This window comes from Bombina bombina, chromosome 4 (genome assembly GCF_027579735.1).
Source record: "Bombina bombina isolate aBomBom1 chromosome 4, aBomBom1.pri, whole genome shotgun sequence".
Classification (NCBI taxonomy): Eukaryota; Metazoa; Chordata; class Amphibia; order Anura; family Bombinatoridae; genus Bombina; species Bombina bombina.
Window position 1 is genome coordinate 1,070,810,295 of NC_069502.1, and position 25,497 is coordinate 1,070,835,791.

Here is a 25,497-nt window from a genome sequence, read left to right on the forward strand (position 1 = left end):
GCTCTTTCTTGTGAATCTCCTTTTCTGATTTTTTCATCAGGATAAGGCAGTGTTGCGGACTTCATTTAAATTTTTACCTAAGGTTGTGAATTCTAACAACATTAGTAGAGAGATTGTGGTTCCTTCATTGTGTCCTAATCCTAAGAATTCTAAGGAAAGATCATTACATTCTTTGGATGTAGTAAGAGCTTTGAAATATTATGTTGAAGCTACTAAAGATTTCCGAAAGACTTCTAGTCTATTTGTTATCTTTTCTGGTTCTAGGAAAGGTCAGAAGGCTTCTGCCATTTCTTTGGCGTCTTGGTTAAAGTCTTTGATTCATCATGCTTATGTTGAGTCAGGTAGAACTCCGCCTCAAAGGATTACAGCTCATTCAACTAGGTCAGTTTCTACTTCCTGGGCATTTAGGAATGAAGCTTCGGTTGATCAAATTTGCAAAGCAGCAACTTGGTCTTCTTTGCATACTTTTACTAAATTCTACCATTTTGATGTGTTTTCTTCTTCTGAAGCAGTTTTTGGTAGAAAAGTACTTCAGGCAGCTGTTTCAGTTTGATTCTTCTGCTTATAATTTCAGTTTTTTTCATTATAAGATTGAAACTTTGTTTGGGGGTGTGGATTATTTTTCAGCGGCATTGGCTGTCTTTATTTTATCCCTCCCTCTCTAGTGACTCTTGCGTGGAAGTTCCACATCTTGGGTATTTATTATCCCATACGTCACTAGCTCATGGACTCTTGCTAATTACATGAAAGAAAACATAATTTATGTAAGAACTTACCTGATAAATTCATTTCTTTCATATTAGCAAGAGTCCATGAGACCCACCCTTTTTTGTGGTGATTATGATTTTTTTGTATAAAGCACAACTATTCCAATTCCTTATTTTTTATGCTTTCGCACTTTTTTTCTTATCACCCCACTTCTTGGCTATTCGTTAAACTGATTTGTGGGTGTGGTGAGGGGTGTATTTAGGCATTTTGAGGTTTGGGAAACTTTGCCCCTCCTGGTAGGAATGTATATCCCATACGTCACTAGCTCATGGACTCTTGCTAATATGAAAGAAATGAATTTATCAGGTAAGTTCTTACATAAATTATGATATATATATATATATATATATATATATATATATATATATATATATACTGTATATATGTGTGTGTGTGTGTGTGTGTGTGTGTATATATATATATATATATATATATATATATATATATATATATATATATATATATATATATACAGGTATACCTCACTTTACAGCGCTTCACTTTACAGCGTTTCGCTAATACAGCGCTTTGTGGTGCTGAAGTTCATCCTCCAGTGATTTTGAAACAGTGCTGTAATCATCGTGAGATTGCGAGAAAAGTGACTGGCACCATTTTGTTATGATTAGTTCACTCTGTTTACAGCATTACAGTGCAATCTGTGTCTCAGTGCTATAGTCTGGCAAATTTTACTACAGTAATTGTCACTATTTTACAGGTACAGTATTTATTTAATACTGTGCTGTGCTAGTGTTAAACTAAACCTAGCACTATTGCACCCCTAATATATGTTAGTTCAAACATGTTTTCAAGTTTTTAAACACACTGGCAAGTGAAAAGAAAGCTAAAACTGCCTTGTTTCACTTTAAGGCGGTTTTCACTTTACAGCGGGGCTCCGGTCCCTAACCCGCTGTATGAGCGGGATATATATATATATATATATATATATATATTTTTTTTTTTAAACTTAGAAGTGTGTATGCACTCTCACCATCAGTGTCATCTGCCAGGGTGCTATAGCGTGGTATATAAAAGTTCAAATAGAATAAGCACTCACTGGTCTTCAGCCAACAGTGACAATTCTTTATTTCAAACTTGTGACATTCTGGGACTAGCAGCGTCCCTTCCTCTGACAAACAACATGTGTAAAAATGGTGACTTATAAAGCCTGAGACCCCTCCCCTTCCTCTCAGGGCAACCAATGATTGGTGGCAGTGAAGTGCTCATTGAAACAATATATTTCTCATAAAAGTAATGTGTATCTTATAAAAAGGTTAATAGTGATACTTAATCAAACATCATTATTTCATAGTGACTCAATGTGATAGTTTAAAGTGGTGTGATCTGTGCAAATGCAGGGAAAAGAAACATAAGTGGCACCGTGGTGGAGGTGTGTAAGGTCAGAACAAACCCATATTGCACCGGAACCAAAATAAAGCGTCATAACCATCTGATGCTCATTCAGAGCTATTATGCAGTTGATAGGTTATCGCAGGCAACACCCCTCTATGTGATAGGCTTACAATAAAACCAAAACAAAACATGCAATGTGGTCTAACATATCGCCATAAGATCGTACTGGGTAAACATAACATCAAAGCCTCATAGTTATGGTGTTATGTGTCTCACATTAATCTCAATAGACATCACAAGCCCTTCAGACAGTGAGTACCCCGGCGATCGCGATCGCAATATGGCCACGCCTCCCATGACACGCAACTGACTCCTGCTTCCCATCACAGCCCTGTGTCATTGACACAGTCAAACACAGCTGCCAAACAAAGCATAAAGTGTAAATCACGGCACTTCTGCCTATATCGCCACGAATAAACCTCACTGTGTCTAATCAAACTATTTGCTTACCATGATATAGAACGAGAGTGCAGTCTCTCATCTTAAGCCTGAAATCTATCCGTGCCTCAGTGTTATATGATGCCTATCCTTAGGCATATTCTTACACCCAGCGACATGGCCAAAGCAATCATATATTCGGAACATCGTTCCGTTAATAAAAGCAGCTCTGAATGAGCATCAGATAGTTATGACGCTTTATTTTGGTTCCGGTACAATATGGGTTTGTTCTGACCTTACACACCTCCACCACGGTGCTTTTAAATCTTAGCTGAGAGCTTGTAAGTGAGTGCTGGGTTTTCTCTGTGTGTTGTATTAATTTGTTTTGTAATTTTCCCTATGGTTCTTGCACCCAGACCTGTCTGGGGTTAACTGCTTGTGGCTCTGGGGACAGCACAGCTTCCTGTGAGTGCCAGTGGCACCCAGGGCTGAGCATGTTGCAGGGTCATGGGATGTGTACCCGGTCCGGTATGAGAGTGATATATATATATATATATATATATATATATATATATATATATATATATATATATATATATATATATATATATATATATATATATATATATATATATATATATATATATTCTGAGGAAGGGAATTGTATTCCCTGAAATGTCAAAACGCTTTTGCGATTGTGTTTTTCAAAATGATGAAAGTGCTTTGGCTGAAACTTTTGTATGGACTCTATTAGCAAATTAAAGTTGTCTTAATATTTAATTTTGTTAAAATAATTGTATTACATTATTTCCTATTTTCAGCTGCGGGCACAGAATCAAGTTTTGAAGAAGGCTGTGGTAGACGAGCAAGCAAATTCTTCTGCGCTTAAGGTATTCTTTATTATTTTTTTATTTAGAACATATTTGTTTTTTTTAAAATTAATTGTATGTAGTGGTCCCAATAATATCCAAAAGCGTTACTTTGTTTCTGCCATAGAATAATTAGGTAATTTCTAATGAAGTCAGCTTATATTGTTGAAACAGACTCCTGAAAGGCTTATTATGTGCTCATATTAGAGCATTTTGCCGGGCAAACTTTGCAGTTATATCTGAACGATCACATATATTGTGTATGGCGAGCTTAATTACTGTTCTCTGCATTTGCACCTCTGTTTTATACTGTAAAGGGTTATACCACATTGGCTTCATAAAATGCATTCGTTTATAAAAGCGCCCACCTGACGTGTTTACAGTTTACTAATTCTTAGGCTTCCTAATCGCATTCTAATAATTAGCTGCATTCCTAAACGCTAAATCTCTTAATCCTCCGACACCTGCATTTACATTTTTTTCAAACTCTCTGATCCTGTCATCAAATAGCCCTTGGCTTCATCTGCTCTAACTGCTAACATCTGATTTCTAAGCCCCTTTATGCCTACAAACTTACTTTTTCAACTGTGATTTTCACTTCTCCGTGTTTCTTTCACTTTCCCTATTAAATAATATATATATTATCTATATATAGTCCTACTTACAACAACTTTTATCATATTTACTTGACCTCTGACTTGTATAATCTTCTTCCCACACTTTATTACACATCATTCTCTTAGATTGGAAGCTTTTAAGCTTTTCACGTTTTAAAGGGACATAAATGTGCCCTTAATGTGTTAAAGCATCTTCTTGCGCTTTTGCTTTCATATAACTAACTTACAAATGGGTAAAGCATATGGTTAAAAGAACAGTCTACACCAGAAGTGTTGTTGTTTTAAAAGATAGAATCCCTTTTATTACTCATTCCCCAGTTTTGCACAACCAACATGGATGTATTGATATACCTTTTACCTCTGTGATTACATTGTATCTATGCATCTTCTGACAGCCCCCTGATCACATGACTTTTTATTTGTTATCTATTGACTTGCATTTTAGCCATTTAGTGCTGTGTTGTACTGACTCTTAAGTAACTCCATGGGTGTGAGCACAATGTTATCTATATGGCTCACATGATCTAGCAGTCTCCTGTTGTGAAAAGCTAATAAAAAAGAATGTGATAAGAGGCTGTCTGTAGTGACATAGAAACATAAACTTATTACGTCCACATTAGGATAAAAACGAAGGATACAGCAAACCCTGATAACTGGCATTCACGGGCGAAGCACTGTTTGATCTTACGCATTTCGGATATGTATCCGTAGTCACAGCTAAACCCCATACCTGTTTAAAAACTGTGTGCACAAACAAGATAGGTTAAAACAAAAAATCTGCCGCCATTGTATTAGACACCTAGTGCCACGGCACATTGAATTATGACTTATTGCTTCTAAGTTACTTGGTTTTTTCACTTTTTTACTTATGTGACTTAGAAACAGGCAGACATTTAGAGGTTTAAATGTTATAAAGTATATTAATATAAAAATGTTGGTTGGGCAAAGTTGGGGAATGGGTAGTAAAGGCATTATTATCTTTTTAAACAATAACAATTTTATTGTTGGGACTTCCGGTGGGCGGCTCTAGAAGATGGCGGTGAGCTCCTCTAGCTCTGAAGAAAATCTCTCATAACAGCAGAAATTTCGCCATCTTTCTATGCCATCTGCACCTCCCTTGACACATAAGCTGTCCGGGAAACCTTGGCAGATAGAAGCATTCTACCTACTTCTTCCCCGGAGGGCATTATACTAGATTATACTCCGTAGGGAGTTACTGAGCAATGGAGCCGGAAAGTGACATTGCCGCGCAAATAATCACAACATTTGTGCCTATCTTTGAACGTCTTTTCCTGAGCTATAAAAATCTACAGGAGGAGGTTCAGGCAACTAACAGAAACTACCTCTCAGTGTCCGGTAAGACACCGGCACTGATAACTAACCACCAACAGCCAAAGCACGACTCCTCATGCAGCACCGTGGGGTTGGATGACACACAGCTTGATTCGAGTTATGACAGACAGCTAACTCAAAGCCCCTGGAGATCCTCCTTGCTGAAAGGGGCCAATTACCTCGGTTTACAACCCGCTTTGATAGACAAGCCTGTGGCAGCTATGAAACGCATGAATCCTCCACACTCACCAATATCTGCAGTAGATTGGCTCTCCATATCGCCAGGGCTCTGGATGGAAACTCACTATCTGCGCGGAGGAGTACGAGTGGACCGGCACCTACTGACACCTGCAATGGGTCTTTCTAAGATGGCACTAATACCTCCGTGGAGGGGTCTGGGGGTGTTGAGCATTGTTTGGCATCCTCCGGACTTCTCAATGGGAAAAGATGGCCGCCGTGGTTTAAGCTTTATGGATGCGGGTGTCCTGCCGAGGAGCGGGGTGGGGTGACTTCATGCATCAGGACAGTGTAAGCTGGCCCGGAGGTAGTCGACACTTCTTAAGGGACACAACTTTTTCGATCCCTACACTCTGACTCTGGCTATTTAACGCTCTGTTGCACAATTGGTCTGGGTTTCTCCTGTTTTTTTTAGTTACCAGTTACTAGGGCCAAGTGAATCTATCAGCTACAAACTTCGGGCTAATGCTTGGCACTTTGGGACTGCATTGTTTTGAATGACTTATAGTTTTAGTATGTTTGATTATAGTGCTTTCCTATAACACTAAATTCTAGCTGATGACATTGTGACTGCTGTACTTCTATCAGACGTGTCTCCCACACTGCCTCTGTCAATTAAGAATACTGTCACAACTTATGGCCCAATGCCTAGTTTGACCTCGATGATCAGTCTGTTCTATTGCTTAACCAATGTTTGACTATTGTATATTTAACATTCATTATATATTTTATTAATGTTCACTTTGACTGCACTGCACACATCAGGTTAACCCTTTATTGCTACGCCACTGCAACTTACTGCTAAGATAGTTCCTATATGCCTATCCTTTATTTGTATGCTATGTTATGATATGCTATATTTTATCACATGAATGGCACTTTGGAAAATGCATGCGTAGAGGTGGTCACATTACACAATGGTTCTGCATAGTATTATGTAGAACATTTGCCAACTGAAATTAGGTCTGTTATGTCAATCCAAAACCTGTCAGAATATGCAATGTATATTGTTTAACCAATGTTTTCTTACTATGTCTTTAACACTCACTATATATCTTATTAATGTCTACTTTGACTGCACTGCACACAGCAGGTCTACCCTTTTTATTAATGCGCCACTGCAACTAACTGCTCTATGTTACATGCCAATTTGCAAGTTTAACAGAGAGGATCTTAGCAGATATAGCAGATTAAGTAATGCCTGCCTACTCATTAGAACATCTTAACTTACCTTACCAACAGCTTTGGAAACGTTAGGCGTAGTTGCTGAGGTAGTTCACCATTATATGTATCGGCCCTCTCATTTAACAACAGCATTTTGAGATAGCTCCTAAATGTCTATACTTTAGTTATATGCTATGTTCTATTTTTATTACATGAGTAGCGCTTTGGGAGAATGCATGTGTTGAGATGGCCACATTATATAATGATTCTTTGGACTGCATAGTATTGTGCAGAATATTTACCAACTGGAATTGGGTTCGGTATATCAATCTAAAACACGTCAGTTCATGCAGTATATTTTGTTTGTCTGTTCTCTTAAAAACACCCCTAGTACTTTAAATGTAAACATTCTTACCTAGCATCATATCCCTGCATGTGCAGTCTTTTACAGGGATCTTATGTACTGAACAAGTCGGCTAAACTGAGTCCTCACTGCGTGAAGCCTATTGAGGTTGACACTATTTATTACTCTCAGGGCACTAGCACACTGTTACAGACCGGCCAATCTTAACTAATGAGGACATCCATATTTCTTTTGGAGGAGGTCATGTATTTCATTGGAAGATGTATTAGTTTGTAGTTTTTTTTTTTTTTTTTTTTGTTTTTGTTTTTTAGTTTACAGAGGTTTAGTTTGGTTGTGTTAGCTTACTTAAAACAAAACCCCCAACATTGTGGTACAAGTGAATATATATGCGAGAATGTTCTCTAATCCATAACAGCCTCTTATAGACCTTAATATAAATATGAACATGGTATTCTACTGTATATGATAAAAATCTGTTGTTGCATATTGTAATCTCATATTGTCTTATCAACTACATATTATCTTACCACACCCTGCGAGGTGGGTTATTGACTTGTAACTGTACCACTTGTTGGCTATAAATAAAGTTTAAAAAAAAAAAAAAAACAATTTTATTGTTGACTGTCCCTTTAAAGTGAAATCCAGAGCACTAATGCACTGCAGGGACCTAGCTAAAAACATCGGAGCCAACGACAAGAGGCATATATGTGCAGCCACCAATCAACAGCTTGCTCCCAGTAAAACATTGCTGCTTCTGATTCTACCTAGGTATGCTTTTCATTAAAGAATACCAAAATAATGAAGTACATTTGGTAATATAATTTAATTTAGGAACCTTGGATAGTCTTGTATTTAGTTTTCATGCTACCCTAGGCGCTGGGAACTTTGCTGTCTCTCAAGTCCCCCACAGTTTTATTGCATGAATGCCAGGAGGGATCATACACACTAGAATCTAGATAAACTGAGATCATTCATTTGTGATACAATTAATAAATATAACAATTGGAGAGCATAGGAGTGGGAAGGCATCATGCCACAGAACTCTCCCTAAAAACATGCTGCTCTAGGCAGAGGTCTAGTAGACGTAGGCAAAAAACATAATTTATGTAAGAACTTACCTGATAAATTCATTTCTTTCATATTAGCAAGAGTCCATGAGCTAGTGACGTATGGGATATACATTCCTACCAGGAGGGGCAAAGTTTCCCAAACCTCAAAATGCCTATAAATACACCCCTCACCACACCCACAAATCAGTTTAACGAATAGCCAAGAAGTGGGGTGATAAGAAAAAAGTGCGAAGCATAAATATAAGGAATTGGAATAATTGTGCTTTATACAAAAAAATCATAACCACCACAAAAAAGGGTGGGCCTCATGGACTCTTGTTAATATGAAAGAAATGAATTTCTCCAACATAGGTGTGTCCGGTCCACGGCGTCATCCTTACTTGTGGGATATTCTCTTCCCCAACAGGAAATGGCAAAGAGCCCAGCAAAGCTGGTCACATGATCCCTCCTAGGCTCCGCCTACCCCAGTCATTCTCTTTGCCGTTGTACAGGCAACATCTCCACGGAGATGGCTTAGAGTTTTTTAGTGTTTAACTGTAGTTTTTTTATTCAATCAAGAGTTTGTTATTTTAAAATAGTGCTGGTATGTACTATTTACTCTGAAACAGAAAAGAGATGAAGATTTCTGTTTGTAAGAGGAAAATGATTTTAGCAACCGTTACTAAAATCCTTGGCTGTTCCACACAGGACTGTTGAGAGGAATTAACTTCAGTTGGGGGAACAGTGAGCAGTCTTTTGCTGCTTGAGGTATGACACATTCTAACAAGACGATGTAATGCTGGAAGCTGTCATTTTCCCTATGGGATCCGGTAAGCCATTTTTATTCAGACAGTAAATAAGGGCTTCACAAGGGCTTATTAAGACTGTAGACATTTTCTGGGCTAAATCGATTCATATATACACATATTTAGCCTTGAGGAATCATTTAATCTGGGTATTTTTGTAAAATAATATCGGCAGGCACTGTTTTAGACACCTTATTCTCTAGGGGCTTTCCCTAATCATAGGCAGAGCCTCATTTTCGCGCAGGTATTGCGCATTTGTTTTTGAGAAGCATGACATGCAGTCGCATGTGTGAGGAGCTCTGATACATAGAAAAGACTTTCTGAAGGCGTCATTTGGTATCGTATTCCCCTTTGGGCTTGGTTGGGTCTCAGCAAAGCAGATACCAGGGACTGTAAAGGGGTTAAAGATAAAAACGGCTCCGGTTCCGTTATTTTAAGGGTTAAAGCTTCCAAATTTGGTGTGCAATACTTTTAAGGCTTTAAGACACTGTGGTGAAATTTTGGTGAATTTTGAACAATTCCTTCATACTTTTTCGCAATTGCAGTAATAAAGTGTGTTCAGTTTAAAATTTAAAGTGACAGTAACGGTTTTATTTTAAAACGTTTTTTGTACTTTGTTATCAAGTTTATGCCTGTTTAACATGTCTGAACTACCAGATAGACTGTGTTCTGAATGTGGGGAAGCCAAGGTTCCTTCTCATTTAAATAGATGTGATTTATGTGACACTGAAAATGATGCCCAAGATGATTCCTCAAGTGAGGGGAGTAAGCATGGTACTGCATCATTCCCTCCTTCGTCTACACCAGTCTTGCCCACTCAGGAGGCCCCTAGTACATCTAGCGCGCCAATACTCCTTACTATGCAACAATTAACGGCTGTAATGGATAATTCTATCAAAAACATTTTAGCCAAAATGCCCACTTATCAGCGCAAGCGCGACTGCTCTGTTTTAGATACTGAAGAGCATGGGGACGCTGATGATAATGGTTCTGAAATGCCCCTACACCAGTCTGAGGGGGCCAGGGAGGTTTTGTCTGAGGGAGAAATTTCAGATTCAGGGAAAATTTCTCAACAAGCTGAACCCGATGTGATTACATTTAAATTTAAGTTGGAACATCTCCGCGCTCTGCTTAAGGAGGTATTATCCACTCTGGATGATTGTGAGAATTTGATCATCCCAGAGAAACTATGTAAAATGGACAAGTTCCTAGAGGTCCCGGGGCTCCCAGAAGCTTTTCCTATACCCAAGCGGGTGGCGGACATTGTAAATAAAGAATGGGAAAGGCCCGGTATACCTTTGTCCCTCCCCCCATATTTAAAAAATTGTTTCCTATGGTCGACCCCAGAAAGGACTTATGGCAGACAGTCCCCAAGGTCGAGGGAGCGGTTTCTACTTTAAACAAACGCACCACTATACCCATAGAAGATAGTTGTGCTTTCAAAGATCCTATGGATAAAAAATTAGAAGGTTTGCTTAAAAAGATGTTTGTTCAGCAAGGTTACCTTCTACAACCAATTTCATGCATTGTCCCTGTCACTACAGCCGCGTGTTTCTGGTTCGATGAGCTAGTAAAGGCGATCGATAGTGATTCTCCTCCTTATGAGGAGATTATGGACAGAATCCGTGCTCTCAAATTGGCCAATTCTTTCACCCTAGACGCCACTTTGCAATTGGCTAGGTTAGCGGCGAAAAATTCTGGGTTTGCTATTGTGGCGCGCAGAGCGCTTTGGTTGAAATCTTGGTCAGCGGATGCGTCTTCCAAGAACAAACTACTTAACATTCCTTTCAAGGGGAAAACGCTGTTTGGCCCTGACTTGAAAGAGATTATCACTGGGGGTAAGGGCCACGCCCTTCCTCAGGATAGGTCTTTCAAGGCCAAAAATAAACCTAATTTTCGTCCCTTTCGTAGAAACGGACCAGCCCCAAGTGCTACGTCCTCTAAGCAAGAGGGTAATACTTCTCAAGCCAAGCCAGCCTGGAGACCAATGCAAGGCTGGAACAAGGGAAAGCAGGCCAAGAAACCTGCCACTGCTACCAAGACAGCATGAAATGTTGGCCCCCGATCCGGGACCGGATCTGGTGGGGGGCAGACTCTCTCTCTTTGCTCAGGCTTGGGCAAGAGATGTTCTGGATCCTTGGGCACTAGAAATAGTCTCCCAAGGTTATCTTCTGGAATTCAAGGGGCTTCCCCCAAGGGGGAGGTTCCACAGGTCTCAATTGTCTTCAGACCATATAAAGAGACAGGCATTCTTACATTGTGTAGAAGACCTGTTAAAAATGGGAGTGATTCATCCTGTTCCATTAGGAGAACAAGGGATGGGGTTCTACTCCAATCTGTTCATAGTTCCCAAAAAAGAGGGAACGTTCAGACCAATCTTAGATCTCAAGATCTTAAACAAGTTTCTCAAGGTTCCATCGTTCAAAATGGAAACCATTCGAACAATTCTTCCTTCCATCCAGGAAGGTCAATTCATGACCACGGTGGATTTAAAGGATGCGTATCTACATATTCCTATCCACAAGGAACATCATCGGTTCCTAAGGTTCGCATTCCTGGACAAGCATTACCAGTTCGTGGCGCTTCCTTTCGGATTAGCCACTGCTCCAAGGATTTTCACAAAGGTACTAGGGTCCCTTCTAGCGGTACTAAGACCAAGGGGCATTGCTGTAGTTCCTTACTTGGACGACATTCTGATTCAAGCGTCGTCCCTTCCTCAAGCAAAGGCTCACACGGACATAGTCCTGGCCTTTCTCAGATCTCACGGATGGAAAGTGAACGTGGAAAAGAGTTCTCTATCTCCGTCGACAAGGGTTCCCTTCTTGGGAACAATAATAGACTCCTTAGAAATGAGGATTTTTCTGACAGAGGCCAGAAAAACAAAACTTCTAAACTCTTGTCAAACACTTCATTCTGTTCCTCTTCCTTCCATAGCGCAGTGCATGGAAGTAATAGGTTTGATGGTAGCGGCAATGGACATAGTTCCTTTTGCGCGCATTCATCTAAGACCATTACAACTGTGCATGCTCAGTCAGTGGAATGGGGACTATACAGACTTGTCTCCGAAGATACAAGTAAATCAGAGGACCAGAGACTCACTCCGTTGGTGGCTGTCCCTGGACAACCTGTCACAAGGGATGACCTTCCGCAGACCAGAGTGGGTCATTGTCACGACCGACGCCAGTCTGATGGGCTGGGGCGCGGTCTGGGGACCCCTGAAAGCTCAGGGTCTTTGGTCTCGGGAAGAATCTCTTCTACCGATAAATATTCTGGAACTGAGAGCGATATTCAATGCTCTCAAGGCTTGGCCTCAGCTAGCAAAGGCCAAGTTCATACGGTTTCAATCAGACAACATGACGACTGTTGCGTACATCAACCATCAGGGGGGAACAAGGAGTTCCCTGGCGATGGAAGAAGTGACCAAAATCATTCAATGGGCGGAGACTCACTCCTGCCACCTATCTGCAATCCACATCCCAGGAGTGGAAAATTGGGAAGCGGATTTTCTGAGTCGTCAGACATTACATCCGGGGGAGTGGGAACTCCATCCGGAAATCTTTGCCCAAATTACTCAACTGTGGGGCATTCCAGACATGGATCTGATGGCCTCTCGTCAGAACTTCAAGGTTCCTTGCTACGGGTCCAGATCCAGGGATCCCAAGGCGACTCTAGTAGATGCACTAGTAGCACCTTGGACCTTCAAACTAGCTTATGTATTCCCGCCGTTTCCTCTCATCCCCAGGCTGGTAGCCAGGATCAATCAAGAGAGGGCGTCGGTGATCTTGATAGCTCCTGCGTGGCCACGCAGGACTTGGTATGCAGATCTGGTGAATATGTCATCGGCTCCACCATGGAAGCTACCTTTGAGACGAGACCTTCTTGTTCAAGGTCCGTTCGAACATCCGAATCTGATCTCACTCCAGCTGACTGCTTGGAGATTGAACGCTTGATCTTATCAAAACGAGGGTTCTCAGATTCTGTTACTGATACTCTTGTTCAGGCCAGAAAGCCTGTAACTAGAAAAATTTACCACAAAATATGGAAAAAATATATCTGTTGGTGTGAATCTAAAGGATTCCCTTGGGACAAGGTAAAGATTCCTAAGATTCTATCCTTTCTTCAAGAAGGATTGGAGAAAGGATTATCTGCAAGTTCCTTGAAGGGACAGATTTCTGCCTTGTCTGTGTTACTTCACAAAAAGCTGGCAGCTGTGCCAGATGTTCAAGCCTTTGTTCAGGCTCTGGTTAGAATCAAGCCTGTTTACAAACCTTTGACTCCTCCTTGGAGTCTCAACTTAGTTCTTTCAGTTCTTCAGGGGGTTCCGTTTGAACCCTTACATTCCGTTGATATTAAGTTATTATCTTGGAAAGTTTTGTTTTTGGTTGCAATTTCTTCTGCTAGAAGAGTTTCAGAATTATCTGCTCTGCAGTGTTCTCCTCCTTATCTGGTGTTCCATGCAGATAAGGTGGTTTTACGTACTAAACCTGGTTTTCTTCCAAAAGTTGTTTCTAACAAAAACATTAACCAGGAGATAGTCGTACCTTCTTTGTGTCCGAAACCAGTTTCGAAGAAGGAACGTTTGTTGCACAATTTGGATGTTGTTCGCGCTCTAAAATTCTATTTAGATGCTACAAAGGATTTTAGACAAACATCTTCCTTGTTTGTTGTTTATTCTGGTAAAAGGAGAGGTCAAAAAGCAACTTCTACCTCTCTCTCTTTTTGGATTAAAAGCATCATCAGATTGGCTTATGTGACTGCCGGACGGCAGCCTCCTGAAAGAATCACAGCTCATTCCACTAGGGCTGTGGCTTCCACATGGGCCTTCAAGAACGAGGCTTCTGTTGATCAGATATGTAGGGCAGCGACTTGGTCTTCACTGCACACTTTTACCAAATTTTACAAGTTTGATACTTTTGCTTCTTCTGAGGCTATTTTTGGGAGAAAGGTTTTGCAAGCCGTGGTGCCTTCCATTTAGGTGACCTGATTTGCTCCCTCCCTTCATCCGTGTCCTAAAGCTTTGGTATTGGTTCCCACAAGTAAGGATGACGCCGTGGACCGGACACACCTATGTTGGAGAAAACAGAATTTATGTTTACCTGATAAATTACTTTCTCAAACGGTGTGTCCGGTCCACGGCCCGCCCTGGTTTTTTAATCAGGTCTGATAATTTATTTTCTTTAACTACAGTCACCACGGTATCATATGGTTTCTCCTATGCAAATATTCCTCCTTAACGTCGGTCGAATGACTGGGGTAGGCGGAGCCTAGGAGGGATCATGTGACCAGCTTTGCTGGGCTCTTTGCCATTTCCTGTTGGGGAAGAGAATATCCCACAAGTAAGGATGACGCCGTGGACCGGACACACCGTTGGAGAAAGTAATTTATCAGGTAAACATAAATTCTGTTTTATCAGGTAAGTTCTTACATAAATTATGTTTTCTTTCATGTAATTCGCAAGAGTCCATGAGCTAGTGACGTATGGGATAATGACTACCCAAGATGTGGATCTTCCACGCAAGAGTCACTAGAGAGGGAGGGATAAAATAAAGACAGCCAATTCCGCTGAAAAAAATCCACACCCAAAAATAAAGTTTAAATCTTATAAAGAAAAAAACTGAAAATATAAGCAGAAGATTCAAACTGAAACAGCTGCCTGAAGTACTTTTCTACCAAACACAGCTTCAGAAGAATTCAAACTCCAAGGAGGAGAAATTGACTTAATGACAGGTTTTATACGAACCAAAGCTTGTACAAAACAATGAATATCAGGAAGATTAGCAATCTTTCTGTGAAAAAGAACAGAAAGAGCAGAGATTTGTCCTTTCAAGGAACATGCAGACAAACCTTTATCCAAACCATCCTGAAGAAACTGTAAAATTCTCGGAATTCTAAAAGAACGCCAGGAAAAATGATGAGAAAGACACCAAGAAATATAAGTCTTCCAGACTCTATAATATATCTCCCTAGATACGGATTTACGAGCCTGTAACATAGTATTAATCACAGAGTCAGAGAAACCTCTTTGACTAAGAATCAAGCGTTCAATCTCCATACCTTTAAATTTAAGGATTTGAGATCCTGATGGAAAAAAGGACCTTGCGACAGAAGGTCTGGTCTTAACGGAAGAGTCCACGGTTGGCAAGAGGCCATCCGGACAAGATCCTCATACCAAAACCTGTGAGGCAATGCTGGAGCTACCAGCAGAACAAACGAGCATTCCTTCAGAATCTTGGAGATTACTCTTGGAAGAAGAACTAGAGGCGGAAAGATATAGGCAGGATGATACTTCCAAGGAAGTGACAATGCATCCACTGCTTCCGCTTGAGGATCCCTGGATCTGGACAGATACCTGGGAAGTTTCTTGTTTAGATGAGAGGCCATCAGATCTATTTCTGGAAGTCCCCACATTTGAACAATCTGAAGAAATACCTCTGGGTGAAGAGACCATTCGCCCGGATGTAACGTTTGGCGACTGAGATAATCTGCTTCCCAATTGTCTATACCTGGGATATGAACCGCAGAAACTAGACAGGAGCTGGATTCCGCCCATACCAGAATTCGAGATACTTCTTTCATAGCCAGAGGACTGTGAGTCCCTCCTTGATGATTGATGTATGCCACAGTTGTGACATTGTCTGTCTGAAAACAAATGAACGATTCTCTCTTTAGAAGAGGCCATGACTGAAGAGCTCTGAAAATTGCACGAAGTTCCAAAATATTGATCGGTAATCTCACCTCCTGAGACTCCCAAACCCCTTGTGCTGTCAGAGACCCCCACACAGCTCCCCAACCTGTAAGACTTGCATCTGTTGAAATTACAGTCCAGGTCGGAAGAACAAAAGAAGCCCCCTGAACTAAACGATGGTGATCTGTCCACCACGTCAGAGAGTGTCGTACAATCGGTTTAAAGATATCAATTGAGATATCTTTGTGTAATCCCTGCACCACTGGTTCAGCATACAGAGCTGAAGAGGTCGCATGTGAAAACGAGCAAAGGGGATCGTGTCCGATGCAGCAGTCATAAGACCTAGAATTTCCATGCATAATGCTACCGAAGGGAATGATTGTGACTGAAAGTTTCGACAAGATGATATCAATTTTAGACGTCTCTTGTCTGTCAAAGATAGAGTCATGGACACTGAATCTATCTGGAAACCTAAAAAGGTTACCGTTGTCTGAGGAATCAATTAACTTTTTGGTAAATTGATCCTCCAACCATGATCTTGAAGAAACAACACAAGTCGATTCGTATGAGATTCTGCTGAATGTGAAGACTGAGCAAGTACCAAGATATCGTCCAAATAAGGAAATACCACAATACCCTGTTCTCTGATTACAGACAGAAGGGCACGAGAACCTTTGTAAAAATTCTTGGAGCTGTTGCTAGGCCAAATGGTAGAGCCACAAACTGGAAATGCTTGTCTAGGAAAGAGAATCTCAGAAACTGATAGTGATCTGGATGAATCGGAATATGCAGATATGCATCATGTAAATCTATTGTAGACATATAATGCCCTTGCTGAACAAAAGGCAGGATAGTCCTTACAGTTACCATTTTGAATGTTGGTATCCTTACATAACGATTCAATATTTTTAGATCCAGAACTGGTCTGAAGGAATTCTCCTTCTTTGGTACAATGAAGAGATTTGAATAAAACCCCAGCCCCTGTTCCAGAACTGGAACTGGCATAATTACTCCAGCCAACTCTAGATCTGAAACACATTTCAGAAATGCTTGAGCCTTCGCTGGGTTTACTGGGACACGGGAAAGAAAAAATCTCTTTGCAGGAGGCCTTATCTTGAAGCCAATTCTGTACCCTTCTGAAACAATGTTCTGAATCCAAAGATTGTGAATGGAATTGATCCAAATTTCTTTGAAAAAACGTAATCTGCCCCCTACCAGCTGAGCTGGAATGAGGGCCGCACCTTCATGTGGACTTAGGAGCTGGCTTTGGTTTTCTAAAAGGCTTGGATTTATTCCAGACTGTAGATGGTTTCCAAACTGATACCGCTCCTGAGGATGAAGGATCAGGCTTTTGTTCCTTGTTGTGACGAAAGGAACGAAAACGATTATTAGACCTAAATTTACCTTTAGATTTTTTATCCTGTGGTAAAAAAGTTCCTTTCCCTCCAGTAACAGTTGAGATAATAGAATCCAACTGAGAACCAAATAATTTATTACCCTGGAAAGAAAGGGAAAGCAGAGTAGACTTAGAAGACATATCAGCATTCCAAGTTTTAAGCCATAAAGCTCTTCTAGCTAAAATAGCTAGAGATATAAACCTGACATCAACTCTAATGATATCAAAGATGGCATCACAAATAAAATTATTAGCATGTTGAAGAAGATTAATAATCCTATAAGAATTATGATCTGTTACTTGTTGCGCTAAAGCTTCTAACCAAAAAGTTGAAGCTGCAGCAACATCCGCTAAAGATATAGCAGGTCTAAGAAGATTACCTGAACACAAGTAAGCTTTTCTTAGAAAGGATTCAATTTTCCTATCTAAAGGATCCTTAAAGGAAGTACTATCTGCCGTAGGAATAGTAGTACGCTTAGCAAGAGTAGAGACAGCCCCATCAACCTTAGGGATTTTGTCCCAAAACTCTAATCTGTCAGATGGCACAGGATATAATTGCTTAAAACGTTTAGAAGGAGTAAATGAATTACCCAAATTATTCCATTCCCTGGAAATTACTTCAGAAATAACATCAGGGACAGGAAAAACTTCTGGAATAACTACAGGAGTAAAGAGCGAATAAATTCCATTTTAAATAAATATGAAGATTTATCAGCATCAACCTCTGAGACAGAATCTTCTGAACCAGAAGAACCATTATCAGAATCAGAATGATGATGTTCATTTAAAAATTCATCTGAAAAATGAGAAGTTTTAAAAGACTTTTTACGTTTACTAGAAGGAGGAATAACAGACATAGCCTTCTTAATGGATTTAGAAACAAAATCTCTTATGTTATCAGGAACACTCTGAGTATTAGATGTTGACGGAACAGCAACAGGAAATGTAACAGTACTAAAGGAAATATTATCTGCATTAACAAGTTTGTCATGACAATCAGTACAAACAACAGCTGGAGGAACAGATACCATAAGTTTACAGCAGATACACTTAGCTTTGGTAGATCCAGCACCAGGCAGCGATTTTCCAGAAGTATCTTCTGACTCAGTGTCAACGTGGGACATCTTGCAATATGTAATAGAAAAAACAACATATAAAGCAAAATTGATCAAATTCCTTAAATGACAGTTTCAGGAATGGGAAAAAATGCCAGTGAACAAGCTTCTAGCAACCAGAAGCAATAAATAATGAGAATTAAATAATGTGGAGACAATAGTGACGCCCATATTTTTTTAGTGCCAAAAAAGATGCCCACATTATTTGGCGCCTAAATGCTTTTGGCGCCAAAAATGACACCACATCCGGAACGCCGACACTTTTGGCGCAAAAAACGTCAAAAATGACGCAACTTCCAGCGACACGTATGACGCCGGAAACAGAAAAAATTTTTGCGCCAAAAAAGTCAGCGCCAAGAGTGACGCAATAAAATGAAGCATTTTCAGCCCCCGCGAGCCTAACAGCCCACAGGGAAAAAAGTCAAATTTTAAGGTAAGAAAAAATTGATTTATTCATATGCATTATCCCAAATATGAAACTGACTGTCTGAAATAAGGAACGTTGAACATCCTGAGTCAAGGCAAATAAATGTTTGAATACATATATTTAGAACTTTATATAAAAGTGCCCAACCATAGCTTAGAGTGTCACAGAAAATAAGACTTACTTACCCCAGGACACTCATCTACATGTAGTAGAAAGCCAAACCAGTACTGAAACGAGAATCAGTAGAGGTAATGGTATATATAAGAGTATATCGTCAATCTGAAAAGGGAGGTAAGAGATGAATCTCTACGACCGATAACAGAGAACCTATGAAATAGACCCCGTAGAAGGAGATCATTGAATTCAAATAGGCAATACTCTCCTCACATCCCTCTGACATTCACTGCACGCTGAGAGGAAAACCGGGCTCCAACCTGCTGCGGAGCGCATATCAACGTAGAATCTAGCACAAACTTACTTCACCACCTCCATAGGAGGCAAAGTTTGTAAAACTGATTTGTGGGTGTGGTGAGGGGTGTATTTATAGGCATTTTGAGGTTTGGGAAACTTTGCCCCTCCTGGTAGGAATGTATATCCCATACGTCACTAGCTCATGGACTCTTGCTAATTACATGAAAGAAATATGCTCCAGTTGCAAGTGGATCTACTATGTTTTGTGCTCAACGGCAGGGTCCTCCTTTTTATCTGAGGTTAAGTCAAGTTTTGTTGTTTTCTCCTCTATTGCATAGCATTGCATATATATAACCAGAATAATAATACAAAGTAATTACTACATTTAAAGGGATAGGAAAGTCAAAACTAAAGTTGCATGATTCAGATAGAGCATGTACTTTTAAGACACTTTTAAATTCACTTCTATTTTCAAATGTGTTTCGGTCTCTTGGTATCCCTTGTTGAAAACGAATACGCACAAATCCTTCACTAGTGGGAGCAAGCTGCTGATTGTTACCTTCACAAATTTGTCTCTTTTGATTGGCTAACTAGATGTGTTCAGCTAGCTGCTAGTAGTGCAATGCTGTTACTACACTAAAGGATAACAAGAGAATGAAGCAATGTTTATAATAGAAGTTAGTTGGAAAGTTGTTTAAAATTGCATGTTCTATCCCAGGGGTCGCCAAAGATTCAGACCTCAGGGACCACTAAACTCACAATTTTGAATCCCGTGGACCACTAAAATAAAAACATTTTTAAAAGCTAGAAACATCTATAATGTGTATGTGTGTATATGTATATATATATATATATGTATATATGTATGTATGTATGTATGTGTGTATGTGTATATATATATATATATATATATATATATATATATATATATATATATATATATATATATATACATACATACATACACACATACTGTACATAACTAGTATAACCATAGCTAAGTTTACATTATGTATATATTTACACATTTTTAAGAATATTTTTTTGTAATTAACCAACTGAATGACAGAACTGAGAGAATTCCTCCAAATGACAGATAAAGGGCGAGTGCCAACTTTTGAGCTGGAAACAGAAAGGTAGAAAGTGGGAAAAAAGAATTATGTTTAAAAGGACCACAAGACTTCCAAGTTACCTCCCCAGTTAGGAATTATTCAAAACTACTTATGATCATGGAGAGACATTGGAGTCATAAATTAAGTTTATATCAGAAAGCTCTCAATATGGATGTGAGCTAACTACGACTGATGTTACTGGCAATTACTATAATACTGGTGGGATATGGCTGATCTGCTGGATGGCAATTACTATAATACTGGTGGGATATGGCTGATCTGCTGGATGGCAATTACTATAATACTGGTGGGATATGGCTGATCTGCTGGATGGCAATTACTATAATACTGGTGGGATATGGCTGATCTGCTGGATGGCAATTACTATAATACTGGTGGGATATGGCTGATCTGCTGGATGGCAATTACTATAATACTGGTGGGATATGGCTGATCTGCTGGATGGCAATTGCTGGAATTCAGGTGGAATGGCTTTTTGCACGGGAAAATTATTAGAATGAAAAATAATTCATATTTAATAAAAAAAAGAAGATGGAGTGGAGGAAGACAAACAGTGATATAAGTCCATCTAAAGGAATTAGGAAAACTACTACAAGGAGACAGGTAAAGGGAAGAAAATAAATTAAATATAACAGAGACATATTTTTATTTTTTTAAAGATTTTCTTTTTTATATACTTTAATTCCACTATTTCAAGCCAAGACTATACCAACCTCTGCTGGCTTTAGAATGGAAGCATCCTCCTCTGAGCAGCGCACTGGGCGGGAGGAGTTAAAAATATATTCTAGCTACGCATGTTGTGCAGTACTATGCAACGTGTGTAGGGATATTGTAATTTAAGTCCTCCTCCGTCGGTTTTCACTGATGTCCAGCCAGGCACTGTAGGGAGTTGCGGCGCGATGGGGGTGACACCATCAGAGAAGATTAATTCCTGCTTGATGTTGTCAAGGACCACCAGCATCTTCTCGTGGACTGTCACATAGAATTATAAATAGTGGTGGTTTGTGTGCGACATTGTTTAGAATTATAAATAAAGGTGGTTTGTGTGCGACACCGTTATAAATAGTGGTGTTTTGTGTGCGACACTGTTTAGAATTATAAATAGTGGTTTGTGTGCGACACCGTTTAGAATTATAAATTGTGGTGTTTTGTGTGCGACACCGTTTAGAATTATAAATTGTGGTGTTTTGTGTGTGACACTGTTTAGAATTATAAATAGTGGTGTTTTGTGTGTGTGATACCGTTTAGAATTATAAATAGTAAATATATATATGTCCACAGCACTGTATCATTCAAAATATTTTATTCTCTGTACATAACAGGTATACAAACAGCGACGTTTCAAGTGTTGCCACTCTTACTCATGCTAGTTACAAACTATCAATTACAGCAATTTAAAACCCTCAGTTTGGCGCCAACCACTCTTCAGGTGGATCTGCTGCCCTCTTCTGTTCATTTATAATAATACATTAAAAACATTTCTAATTACATGATAATATGTAACCAAAATTTAAATACAATGTTTGCTTACATTCAAGTTATTTCTTTTACTCTTCGCATCTCTGATAGATCATATTTTAATAGGATCATATTTTAATTTATGTACAATAAAGTTGTTCAACAAATTTCACACCTGATTATATTTTAAACCATACTTTTCCAAGATTATACTTTAAACAGTGTTATACTAAACAGTAAGGAATTACACTATGAGTGAAGAGTTACACTATAAGTGAAGAGTTACACTATAAGTGAAGAGTTACACTATACTAAGTGAAGAATTGCACTATACTAAGTGGTAAAAGGTAGATGTCATTTTACAGAAAAATAGACCAATCAAAGTCCCTATTAAGCCCATATGGCTCCATACTTCCCATTTCAAAGATCCAAAACATTTCTTTTTGTTTTAGTATCTTTTCTCTATCACCTCCATTTCTCTGTGGACCCACACTATCGATCACTTGCCACCTTAATTGGCTTATCTGGTGGCCACATTTTAGGAAGTGATGGGACACAGGGGCTTCAGTATTCTTGCACCTTATGTTTGAGCGATGCTGGCATATCCTGTCTCTGATCATACGGGTAGTCTCCCCTATGTAGATCAGAGGACAGGAACATTTTATGAGATAGATTACATATTTAGAATCACAGGTATAGTAATCTCTTATCTCATACCTTTTCCCATTTCTTGGGTGATAGAAATATTTACCTTTTATAATAGAGTGACAGCTCATACAGCCCAGGCATGGGAAAGAACCTCTACTTTTATTACCAATAAATGCCTGTCTCTCACGCTTCTTTGAGCCGACGTCTGTATGAGTTAGTTGATCTCTCAAATTTCTTACTCTTTTAAAAGCCATTAATGGCGGGTTTTTAAATATTTCTATATCTTTATTGCATTCGCACAAAACATGCCAATGTCTATTTATGATACGTTTTACTTCCTCACTTGCAGGACTATATTGGGTAACCAAAACCAATTTATCTCCTTTTTTACTTTTAACCAAACTTTGTTCCTTAGACCTTACTTTATCTATGTGTTTAACAACAATTTCCTTGGGATATCCTCTATCTAGGAATTTTTGCTGCATCTCTCTAAGTCTGATTTCTTTTGTATCTGGATTGGTGACTATTCTGTCTACTCTTAATAGTTGACTCTTTGGTAATGAGTTCAGTAACCCTTTAGGATGAAAACTTCTGTAATCTAATAATGTGTTCCTGTCTGTCTCCTTACTATAGATGTCAAAGGTTAGCTTTCTTCCTTCTTTGATTACTCTAGTGTCTAAAAAGGTCACTGTCTCCTCACTCCACTCTGCTGTGAACTCTAGACCTGGGACTGCCCCATTAATTTCTTTCACAAATTCCAACAGGGACTCAACGCTGCCCCACCATATGCCAAATACGTCATCTATGAATCGTCACCAGGTGGCGCCATATTTTCTAAATTTATCATTTTCATAGATTATTCTCTCCTCTATTTCATTCATGAATAAATTGGCATATGATGGGGCAACGTTGGTCCCCATTGCAGTACCCTTAATCTGAATGTACCAGTCATCTTGGAACATAAAGTGATTCCAATACAGAATAAGTCTCAATAATTCTTCTATGAATTCAACCTGTAATGCTGAGCATTTTTCTTCTGTTAAGTGTGATCAGTCCACGGGTCATCATTACTTCTGGGATATTACTCCTCCCCAACAGGAAGTGCAAGAGGATTCACCCAGCAGAGCTGCATATAGCTCCTCCCCTCTACGTCACTCCCAGTCATTCTCTTGCACCCAACGACTAGATAGGATGTGTGAGAGGACTATGGTGATTTTATTTAGTTTTATTCCTTCAATCAAAAGTTTGTTATTTTTTAATAGCACCGGAGCGTGTTATTCCTTCTCTGGTAGAATTTGAAGAAGAATCTACCAGAGTTTTTACTATGATTTTAGCCGGAGTAGTTAAGATCATATTGCTTTTTCTCGGCCATCTGAGGAGAGGTAAACTTCAGATCAGGGGACAGCGGGCAGATTAATCTGCAAAAAGGTATGTAGCAGCTTTTATTTTCTGACAATGGAATTGATGAGAAAATCCTGCCATACCGATATAATATCATGTATGTATATTTTACATTTGAGTATTCTGGGGAATGGTACTTCACTGGAATTACACTGTGTTTATAAGACTCTAGCCTATTTGTAAGCAACAGGCTTTTTAATAACTCTTAATTTATGTTAAACGTTTTTGCTAGAATGTAAAATCATTTTCATTTTCTGAGGTACTGGGTGAATAAAATGTTTGGGCACTATTTTTCCACTTGGCAGTTGCTTGATCTAATTCTGACAGTTTACTGATCTCTCTCACTGTTGTGTGTGAGGGGGAGGGGCCTTTTTTTTTGGCGCTTTTGCTACGCATCAAAAATTTCAGTCAGAAGCTCATTGTTTTTCCTGCATGTTCCGGTTCATCTCTACAGAACTCAGGGGTCTTCAAAACTTGTTTTGAGGGAAGTAATCTTCACAACAGAGCTGTGAGATTGTAGTTGACTGTGATAAAAAACGTTTATTCTTTAACTTTTTTTTCTGCCATCAGGGTTAGTTATTCTTTGCTAATGGGAACAAGCCTTTGCTAAAATTGTGGTTTGTTTTACAAAGATTGATGCTGTAACCTTTTCTGTTTATTAATTTCAACTGTCATAAATCTTTCTGTGCTTCTTAGGCACAGTACGTTTTTCATTATATTTTACTTGAATAATATTTCCAAGTTGCAAGTTTAGTTGCTAGTGTGTTAAACATGTCTGATTCAGAGGAAGAGACCTGTACTATTTGTGCTAATGCCAAAGTGGAGCCCAATAGAAATTTATGTACTAACTGTATTGATGCTACTTTAAATAAAAGTCAATCTGTACAAATTGAACAAATTTCACCAAACAACGAGGGGAGAGTTATGCCGACTAACTCGCCTCACGTGACAGTACCTGCATCTCCCGCTCGGGAGGTGCGCGATATTGTGGCGCCCAGTACATATGGGCGGCCATTACAAATAACATTACAAGATATGGCTACTGTTATGACTGAGGTTTTGGCTAAATTACCAGAGCTAAGAGGCAAGCGTGATCACTCTGGGGTGAGAACAGAGTGCGCTGATAATGCTAGGGCCATGTCAGATACTGCGTCACAACTTGCAGAACATGAGGACGGAGAGCTTCATTCTGCGGCTGATGGTTCTGATCCAAACAGATTGGATTCAGATATTTCAAATTTTAAATTTAAGCTGGAAAACCTCTGTGTATTACTAGGGGAGGTGTTAGCGGCTCTGAATGATTGTAACACAGTTGCAATACCAGAGAAAATGTGTAGGTTGGATAAATATTTTGCTGTACTAACGAGTACTGACGTTTTTCCTATACCTAAGAGACTAACTGAAATCATTACTAAGGAGTGGGATAGACCCGGTGTGCCGTTCTCACCCCCTCCGATATTTAGAAAGATGTTTCCAATAGACACCATCACACGGGACTTATGGCAAACGGTCCCTAAGGTGGAGGGAGCAGTTTCTACTTTAGCTAAGCGTACCACTATCCCGGTGGAGGATAGCTGTGCCTTTTAAAATCCTGGTCAGCTGATGTTACTTCTAAGTCCAAATTACTTAATATACCTTTCAAAGGGCAGACCTTATTTGGGCCCGGTTTGAAAGAAATTATCGCTGACATTACAGGAGGTAAGGGCCACGCCCTACCTCAAGACAGAGCCAAACCTAAGGCTAGGCAGTCTAATTTTCGTTCCTTTCGGAATTTCAAAGCAGGAGCAGCATCAACTTCCTCTGCTCCAAAACAAGAGGGATCTGTTGCT

The 25,497-nt window shown here is 39.5% G+C and overlaps 1 protein-coding gene across 1 annotated transcript in view; it reads left to right on the forward strand.

Moving 5' to 3' along the window:
- Positions 1-25,497, forward strand: part of PPP1R21 (protein phosphatase 1 regulatory subunit 21) — a 557,069-nt gene that overhangs the window by 42,013 nt on the left and 489,559 nt on the right. The window contains exon 2 of the mRNA XM_053712717.1: positions 3,378-3,446. Within this exon, the coding sequence (XP_053568692.1) occupies positions 3,378-3,446 (69 nt within the window). The remainder of the gene's footprint in view (positions 1-3,377; positions 3,447-25,497) is intronic.